General features: G+C 43.9%; 1 protein-coding gene across 1 annotated transcript in view; it reads right to left on the reverse strand.

Moving 5' to 3' along the window:
• GUCY1B1 (guanylate cyclase 1 soluble subunit beta 1) overlaps positions 1-8412 on the reverse strand; it is a 38873-nt gene extending 30461 nt beyond the window's left edge. Inside the window, exons 1-2 of the mRNA XM_084884327.1 lie at positions 8254-8412; positions 7590-7663 (exon numbers count right to left, since the gene is read on the reverse strand). Coding sequence (XP_084740453.1) covers positions 7590-7663; positions 8254-8256 — 77 coding nt within the window. The 5' untranslated portion in view covers positions 8257-8412. The remainder of the gene's footprint in view (positions 1-7589; positions 7664-8253) is intronic.
• Positions 8413-10124: the final 1712 nt, after the last annotated feature.

Consider the following 10124-nt stretch of genomic DNA (forward strand, 5'->3'; position numbering starts at 1 on the left):
TGAGACAAGAGAGACAATCAAGTAGTAGAAATAGCATAATTATATACTGTTGCATATACAGTGAGACATAAGTATGGTTTTGGAGGTTAAGGAAGGCTTCTCTTTAAAATAAAAATACATTTTATTGATTTTTAGAGAGAGAGGGATAGAGAGTTAGAAACATCAATGAGAGAGAATCATTGATCAGCTGCCTCTTGCACACCCCCCCACTGGGGATGTGCCTGCAACTAAGGTACATGCCCTTGACTGGAATCGAACCCGGGACTTTTCAGTCTGCAGGCTGATGCTCTATCCACTGAGCCAAACCAGTTTCGGCAGGAAGGCTTCTCTTAAGAAATAAATCTCAAAGGTGAACCGTATTTAAGTTAATGGGAAGGGTGGGGAGAGTGAAGAAAAGGAGATCCATCAAAGCTCAGGCTCTTGTCATCCTAACACACGTAAAAACTCAGTGTGCAGAAGGAACAGAGAACTGGCACATGAGGCTACAGTACTGACAGTGACTGGGACATAAGGACTGAAAGGTTTGAGTGACTTGAAGATTGAGCACAAATAATTTCAATAAAGCAACAATTCATATTACATGATTCAATAATGATGTACAAGTAGAATATATGATAAAAGCAAAGCTGCAGTAACAAGTAATAAATACTTCTGAGTGTTTACCTTTACTTGGAGTAGAAACTTCTTTAATCTCAATATCTTTGATATAGGAAAAAAAAAAAGCGTTCAGTTTTGCTAGGCATAAACAAAGGCACCATTTCCCCCACTGTTTCCTTTTTAATGAACAAAGTGGCAAAGTAGCCAATGGAAAAGCTGCAAGCGCTCAGGTCTTCTGAGTTGTCAGCTTCTGCACTGGGCCAGCTATACCGATCTCCTTAAGTGTTTTCCTGTTGACGTCCTCAGAGTGTCCACCCAGAACTATCTCTTTCCAACACCATGAAGAGGAACATTTGCTCTGGAAAGAGTCAGAAGGACATTTGTTCCTTGCAAACTACACCGATGTCCAGTTAATGTCAGCCATAATTATGTCTGGGTATGTTAAGGAGAATACAGATTTTCTGATTTATCCTCTGATGCTCATTTTAATGACCCACCCAATAACATGCATCTATGATTTTTTTTTTAATTCTCAAAAATTGCAGAATGCTAAGAAAGCCAAGACCCAGCTTGAATTACATGATTGCCTCAAATCACCAAACTAAAACCCTGAGATAAGACCAGGTTTACCACCTGGGCTCCATACTTCTCACCAGACATGGCCCAAGTTCTGAGAGAGTCCTCTGCAAGTGCTCACTGTGAAGGGTTTACAGTCAGATATTTAATTTTACCTAAAAGAATAACTTCAAATGTTGGTGATGTATTGGTGAATGTACGTATCAGCTAATGTACTGTGCCTTCTTTCATCTTTCAGGCTAACTGGCCTATCTTTTTATGGGAAAAAAAGGTCTTGATCCTAACAATTACCCAGTTTACCTATTTTTAAAAATCTCAATATTGATTTGTTTATTTGTATTGGGGAAGCTTCTGGGTACAAAAATTAGTATGGTTTCATTTTTGTATGTGCACTGCATTAACTCCTATTTCTACCTTAAAAGGAGCAGTAAATGGCACCAAAAGAGCTGGATTGAAGTACTGACTTCAATGATAAAGCTGACTTTATCATTAAAAAAATAAATAAAATTGAGCCTGGCCAGTGTGGTTCTGTGGTTGAGCGTCAACCCATAAACCAGGGGATCAAGCCCACATGCCCAGGTTGTGGGCTTGATCCACAGGAGCGGGTATATAAGAGTCAGCTGGTGGATGTTTCTCTCTCATCCATGTTTCTATCTCTACATCCCTTTCCCTTCCTCACTCTCTAAAATTAATAAACATTTAATAAACAAAACTGAATAAAATAAAAAACACTGAGCTCACTTTTATGTGGAATCTAATAAGAATAAACTAAGAGAAACAGAGAGTGGCAGTGACCAAGGCTTGGGTGTGGGAGAAATGAACAGCTAACACTCAAAGGGTACAGACAACCAATTATTAGCTTACTAAGTTGATTATCCTATATAATAAAAGGCTAATATGCAAATTGATGGAACTGGGGAACAACCAGTACCTATGAAGGGCACTGACCATCAGGGGCCAGATGCTCAATGCAGGAGCTGCCCCCTGGTGGTCAGTGTGCTCCCACAGGGGGAGTGCTGCTCAGCCAGAAGCTGGGCTCCTGGCTCGAGAGCACAGCAGGGGTGGCAAGAGCCTCTCCTGCTTCCACAGCAGTGCTAATGTCTGACTGCCCATGGGGAGCAGGCCTAAGCTGTCAGTAGGACACCCCTCAAGGGCTCCCAGACTGCAAGAGGGCACAGGCCAGGCTGAGCACCCCCATCCCCCTTTGCAAACACAAATTTCATGCACAAACGGGCTTCTAGTAGCTAATAATACTGTATCATATGCTGGAATGTTGCTAAGAGAGCAGATCTTAAATGTTCCCACCCCAAAAAGGAAATGGTCACTTTGTGGCAGGATTGTGGTGGCAGTTAATGCTATGGTGGCAGTCACTTCACAATGTATAAATGTATCAAATCTCCACATCGTATACTTTAAACTAAGCTGGTGGGGGTGGGGGACTGTGCTAGAAAGGCCCTTCCTATTTCAAAAGGGCATTGTGCTACTCAACTGAAATGACAGAGAAAAGAATTTTGGAAACATTGAACAGCATTTATTCTGTAAAGTACCACTAATATATTAAAACCTAATTGTGCAAGGGTTTAGCAGTTTACTTAGCCTCATGAATATCAATGTTATTTTTCAAGATCTGTGTTTAGCACTGTTCAACATATTACAACATTATAAAGTAGGTATTATCTACTGCTTATGCCATTGAGGCTAGGGAAGATTAAGAAACTTTGAAAATCACATAATTAGCTTATAGTAAAATGTTTGCTTACATGAACCATAACAACTCATCTGTCATTAGCATACTCAAGTACATATAATGATGTCAAAACCAGAAGATCAGTATATGCAATCCAACAGTCAAACATTACCATGAGTAACAGACAGGAAAATCAAGAAAAAATAAGACTAAAAATATTCAGATGTTTCTAGACTTTATTTGAAAGTAATGATTTGTGGGGATCCTATTCAAAGTATGCCAGATATTCAAGGTCACTCTGAGTGTGAGAATCTTAATCAGGGTGTCCAAGAACTACACACAGGTGCAAGAGCAAGGCGACGGTAATCTGTATGTACACTGCGCAAGTGTGCCCTCCCAGAACCCAAAAGACTGAGGTCACTATTTGGAAAGAAGCCTCTTTTGTCTAAGTAGTATAGAGTTGTGACTGATCAGCCAGTGCCACTGCTTGGTGAGGCTGTTCCTATGTAAGGCAGGCTGCTGCTGTGTGTGCAGAGGCTGCTACTGCTATGTGGGAAAGATGTATTGTTACCTAGCCAGTGTGTGGCTACTTGCTATATGCGACTTTGTTTGAAGAACTGTTTTGTCTAATGGCTTCTCCTTAGCAATGGCTACATGGCCACTAGCTCCTACAATGAAGACTCTCTTACACATCCACAATTTCTCACGGCTTCTTCATCTACCACCTGACATCCAAGAAAGTCCAGCCCCTGGCAGAGGGGCTCGGACCGGACAGTTGGTATAGTCATAAAGGAAAGGGACCTATAGATATGACAATAACATAGCAAGCAGAGAATGAAGGAGGTACTGAGTTCCCAACAGTTAGCACAGCAAACAGGATTCAAGGAGGAGGAACTTGCTTGGACACTTGGCGCTGTGTGCAAGATTCAGAAGTGTATGGGGGTTTGAGGACCAAGTGCTCCCACATGATTATATCATTCACTTTTCCATCTTCCAAGTCCAACACACAGACTATGCTCTTTAAAAATAAGATTAACTAGAGAATGAAAGAATGATTGAATCAACGAATGCCTGTCTTACTGTAGATAAATTAGGTATAAGCTTACTAAATATATATGTAATCTTTATACAAAGATGACGATTGACTGATTCTAGAGGAAATTACTCCAATATTTATCAACTATCAATGTCATTATATTATTTTCAAATCTCATACCAAAATTTTGATCCCAAAAGATTGGAATCGAACCTGGAACCTTTCAGTCTGCAGGCCGACGCTCTATCCACTGAGCCAAACCGGTTTCGGCACTTTTTACATTTTTAAATGGTTACCTCTTAATAGTTATATAGACACCTACATAATATCCTCCGTATTGACTCTTGGTCTCCAGCACCTAAAATATTTACTATCAGCCCTTTCACTGTCTACCTGCCATCTAGACTATTTATTTTTTTTCTTAAAAAGGGGAATTTAAAGTACTTGAGACATGGTTACATTGGTGGGAGTGTAAGTACCGTAGATGCTGAGTTTATAATGAAGCATTTTTGGCTCTTACCCACTTAGAACTTTCTGTCTGGAATCTGTTACTTAGGATTTTATTTGCCATTAAATATTTGGCATCCTTTCTCATGAAGAATGAATGGCCATTTCCTACTAAATCAAAAAAGTATTATGTAAATTTTAGAGACATCAATATAGACAGTTTCTCACGGACCAAAAATTAAGATAGAGGAGTTTGGTACTTAATGAGACAAAACAATATGTTTTCATATATTCAGTTTTTCATAAGAAGTTGAAACTGAAAGTGTCTTGCACCACTGACTACAGTGATCCTCCTTAGAGCTGAGGGTGAGATCTGGAAAAGAGAATCAGAATCTCTCCAAGGAGCATTTTAAAATTAAATTCCTCCAACTATTCACCTGCCCCTAGGTGGTGGGAATCTGTTTGGATGGGCCAATGTTCTTCTGGGGAGCTCTGAGTAATAACCCCTCAGTGGTACTAACTGGGTTGGAAACCAATGACCTGCTTCCCTGAACTATGTGCTCTGGTCCAGATTAAACTGTGCCCAAGACAAATGGGCTCCATCAAAAAGTACGTTTGGGAAAAAAATAATCAAAATGAACACCTGGATTGCAAAGGCGAGTTTAACTAATAGTATTACCCTTTTAAGGGCACATAATCCTTCAGATAATTTTATTTAAAAAAAGAAACAGCTGGGTACGGCTTAGTGGTTGAACATCAACTTATGAGTCAGTAGGTCATGGTTAGATTCCCCATCAGGGCACCTGACCCAGTGATTTCCATCCTGCGTGCAGGATGCAGCGGATGATTCTCATCATTGATGTTTCTATCTCACTCCCTCTCCCTTCCTCGATGAAACTGATAAAAGTATATATATATATATATATATATATATATATATTTAAAAAAAAAACACCCATATATTTTGTTTCATTTTAACATAAACAGGTATTGGAATAATTTAAATTGTCAACATTTGAATAGATTAAGAACACTGTTTAAAGCTATTTAGAGATACATTAGGGCATTAAAAGGATGTTTAATTTAAAATTATAGTTTTTCAAAGTAGAATGTACCAATATTCTTAGTGATTTGGCAGAATTAAGTTTTCACATCAGTGTGCTTGTATATATTTAGATATTTTGACCTTCTCTGGGAAAACATAGCCAATACAAGCAAATAACTTGATTATTTAATTTAAAAATTTTTTGATGCATTTCTCTATGATGTATACTTTTCCATCTCTGTATTTAACAGTAATCTAAATTGATAATGGGTAGGATACATTCTAAGTTTGGTTAAAATGCATAACTACTGTTTAACCATATAACCATATTTTATTGTGCTCTCAAAATTCTCATAGCATATCCACCAGAAAAATTGGGAATTTGTAACTTACACATGAGAAAACAACACGTTTTCATAAATTTACAAAGAAAGCAGCTTAAGAATACTCCTATACTTGTTACATTGTTTAAAATCTTGCTCTAGATATCTTCCATATACATGTCCACTAAGCAAAATAAGAATTCTGAAGTCATTAATAAGATTCACAGAAAATTCAAATCTCAAAGTTTAGTGTCAAGATTCTCATTTGATTTTACTGCATAATTGCCAAACCTCCACTTCCGTTTTTAATATGTAGGTGTGCTCTCTGGGTAACATAAACATGGCTTATGGATGGTGAAACGATGCTCATTGATACAGACCCAAGGGAAGGAAAAGTTGCATTTTGGTATTTCATATTTCACCGTGGTCATTTCCATGGAAACATATTTATAAAAAATCCTTATCGTGTAACTGTATAATAAGCCCAATTCCTAATAAGTATAATGTATTGGTGTGTGAGGGGGTAGAGAAATAGCATGAAACCATCACCTACTTGATACACTAAAATCAGGAAGAAGTATCTAATACCTTGTTTCCCTGAAAATAAGACAGTATCATATATTAATTTTTTTCTCCCAAAGTTGCGCTAGGTCTTATTTTCGGAGGATGTCTTATTTTCGGGGAAACACGGGTAGCAATGTGTTCTCCTTTGCCCACCCACCCAGGTAACCACGCCCTCCGCCTCGTTTAACGTGACAGATTAGATGGCTGTTCCACTATGAAAATCCACAAATAACGGTTTTGCTGTAGCTACAATAGTTGGTTTTGGTCATCCATGCGATAGGTTAAATGCATATTCCACTAGGACAAAGGGAAAGGCCCCTGTTAAAAGGAAATGCTCAGTACGGCCACAGAGACACCCACCCCATCCTTTCAACAGGTTTAAACTCGCAGGTGTCTGGTTATTTCCGTCACATCAGGAGTCCTGGGCTCACAGTGCTAGCCTGAAACCAGGGTGCCCTCCTCCTCAGCCCTCCTGCAACTGACAGCCTCCACCAGAGTGGAAGCAGAAAGGGTGTGTGTGGTGATGGGGGAGGGGGGTAGTTTGGGGGAAATGAAAGGGCAAACATTCCAATTCCACTTTACCGGTTTGGCTCAGTGGATAGAGCGTCAAGGGTCCCGGGTTCGATTCCAATCAGGGGCATGTACCTTGGTTGCGGGCACATCCCCAATAGGGGTGTGCAGGAGGCAGCTGATTGCTGTTTCTCTCTCACTGATGTTTCTAGCTCTCTATTCCTCTCCTTTCCTCTCTGTAAAAAAAAAAAAATCAATAAGATATATTTAAAAGAAAAAACAACACTAATAAATGCACGTGAGAGTCACTGTGGCTCAGAAACTAGCCTGCAGTTTTAGCATGGTGAAACTCACTCTGTTTATGTCTGCGAGGTGTGGGGACACGTTTAAGGAGCCGGGTCTCCCCTTGCTTTCTCTGGGAACTGGAACGCGGCGGCGGCCTCAGTGGTCCCCGGGGCCCTTCCCCGCGTGGGAGCCGCAGGCCCCGCGGAGCCTGGGAGCGCCCGGCGCGGGCAGCCGTTCCCACGCCCCGGAGGCCGCGCTGACCCGGAGGCTCCTTCCCCTCGTTCCCGGCTCTGGCCCTCCCCGCCCTGCCCGTCCTCCCACCTCCCCGCCCTCCCCCTCCTCCCCCGGGGTCCGGCCGGGGCGTGGGAGCGCAGCTGCGGCGGGAGCGGCGGGCGGAGGCAGCGCTGCGCTGCGGGTCCGCGACCGGAGAGGAGCAGGAAGAGGAGGATGAATCCAGGAGCGGGGGCAGCTCCGGGGTGGGGATGGGGGGCCTGAGGACCCTCCGGACCCTCCACTTACTTGATGTCCTCCCACACCTCGGGGCCGTAGTTGCGGATCACCAGCAGCTCCAGCGCGTGGTTCACAAAGCCGTACTGCGGGGAGAGGGAGCCCGGGCGTCAGGAAGGCTGGACAGGGAACGAGGCTGCAGCACCGCCCTGGGCTGCTCTAACTTTGGGTCCAACCTAGGCGGGGTACTCTCCTTTTCAAAAAGGGGGGACCTCTGGGTCGCCCCCCCACGCCACCAATAGAGGGCAGATCCTCCCCATCACCGCCCTCCCCACCCCCGTGCCACCTTCCTCCCCCCGCTCACCTGTCACGGCCAGGAGGCGGGCTGGGCAGCGGGGAGCCCGGCAGAGGGGGCGAACCCGCACCTCCCGCACCGCGGCTCCCGGCCTCCCGCACCCGCAGGGCCCGCCGGAGCCGGGAGAGCCCCGCGTCTCGGCGGCACGTCCGTCCCGTTCCCGAGCTCGGGGAAGCACGGGGCGGTGCGGCACCGGGGACCCCATGCCCCCCGCCGCGCCCCCTCCCCTCCGGCGTCCCTATCCCCTCCGCTCCGGACGCGGGCACACGGCGGGGGTGCTCCGGTGCGCTCCGGTGGGCCCAGCGCCAAGCTCTGGGGCTCCCGGGCCCGATCCGGCTGAGGTTTGCGGGTTCGGCCTGACCCCCGGCTGGGGAGACTCACCATGGTGCCTGCGCCCGGGGTGCGGGAGGAGGCCCCCGCGGAGAGGCGCGGCCCTAGGGACCCGGGCTACGGAGGCGACGGCGCAACAGGACCCCAGCGGCAGCGCAGAACTGGAAGGAGCGCAGTGGTCTCGGTCCGTCTTGATTGGCACCCCTTCCCAGCCAATGGCGAGTCGAGCCGCAGGGGGCCGGCCGCGGCCTCCTCGTTTCCAACCAATCGCCGGCAGAGGAGGGAATTCAGATGCTGTCACTACTGCTGCGCTCAGGGTTCTTCCCGCCCCCGCCCTAGTGACAAGGCTTTCATTCGAGGCCACAAGGATGACGATGGAGAAGCTCCAGTTTTGTGCCTTGCAAGAATTTTTGGGGACAGGAAGAATGCAAGGATTGTAGTCCCCCCCAAATATATTCTTATCCAAACATCTACCCTCAGAAGTAGCAAAAACTGAGTAGAGGTGTATGTGAGGTGTGTGTGTATGTGTGTGTGTGTTTATCTTGCAAAGCACAAGCCTTAAAAGGAATAAGCCCTCGTGGTCAGCATCCTTCTTATTTAATGTTATCTTGCAGATAAATATTTCCTTTGTGGCTTGGTCCTGCAACAGTTTATAGTAAGCTAATAATACTGAGCGTCACACATTTTGCTTTCAGTCAAGGAGACCAGTTGAGTGGGTCAGCTAAAACTTTCAGCAATGTAGTTTGGTGAGTGTGGTGTCAAAACAAGCTTTGCCCATTACTAAACTTCCCTACAGATCTAGTCATGCTCTGTTCCTGCTCCTGGAGGGATGCCTGATCCCATATCATAGCCAGAAACCATGAATCTGAAGTTTTTGACTGTCCAGAATTTGGTCCCTGTTGGTGTTTCTTGGAGCTAACTAATGAACTGTAAAAGGCCCAGTACAAAATGAGTAGACTTTGAATTCATTTAACCCCAGTCTATAATCTACGAGGCATTTGGGTTAGTTAATGCTCTGAGCCCCGCCACAGGGATAGGAAGGAACTGTCTATGATTGAAGCTCTGTGCTTGGGGTGCATGGACACAATTGATAGGGTTAGGTGAAAAGTGAGCAAGGGAAGGCAAGCATCGCTTCCAATCAGAATGGTCAAGTGGCCCTGAGAAGCCAAGATGATATTCTGTGATATGGATAGTTTGCTGTGAGAACAATTTCAACATGGTGAGAGGAAATGTCAAAACTGTAAAACTACTAGCATCCATACCTACGGACCTATCTTGAGGCATAATTGGTACAGAAGTAATTCCATAAGAAACAAATAAAACAATGACAAATAATAAAAGTACTAATGTCTATCAGTGGTGAAATTATAAAATAAATTAGAATTTTTCATACCATGGAAGACTTTACATTGTACAAATATTAAAATATTAAACTATTATGAATGTTATCTGTTAATTTTAATGATTAAAATAGTCCATTGCTCTATACAGCCATGAAAAAAATAGATACAAAATGATACAGAAAGATAAATAGTTAAATAAATGAATGGCATCAGAATGTAATCACCTTCAATATTTTTTAATCCTCACCTGAGGATATGTTTATTGATTTGAGAGAGAGAGAAAGAGAGAGAGAGAGAGAAAGAGAGAGAGAGAGAGAGAGAGAGAGAGAGAGAGAGAGAGAGAGAGAGAGAGAGAAACATTGACATGAGAAACATCAATTGGTTGCCTCTCATATCTACAACCTGGGTATATGTCCTGTCAATGAATTGAGCCCCTTACTTTTTGGTGTATGAGAGACACTTCACCCCACTGAGTCACACCAGCCAGGGCAACCCTCAATTTTTTAGTGGTTGTACAGAATAAGGTGTCATTTGGATAACAAGAACACATATACGTACACATTGCCATAAAGATGAATA

This window comes from Pipistrellus hanaki (assembly GCF_964339955.1).
Source record: "Pipistrellus hanaki genome assembly, chromosome: 5".
Classification (NCBI taxonomy): domain Eukaryota; kingdom Metazoa; phylum Chordata; class Mammalia; order Chiroptera; family Vespertilionidae; genus Pipistrellus; species Pipistrellus hanaki.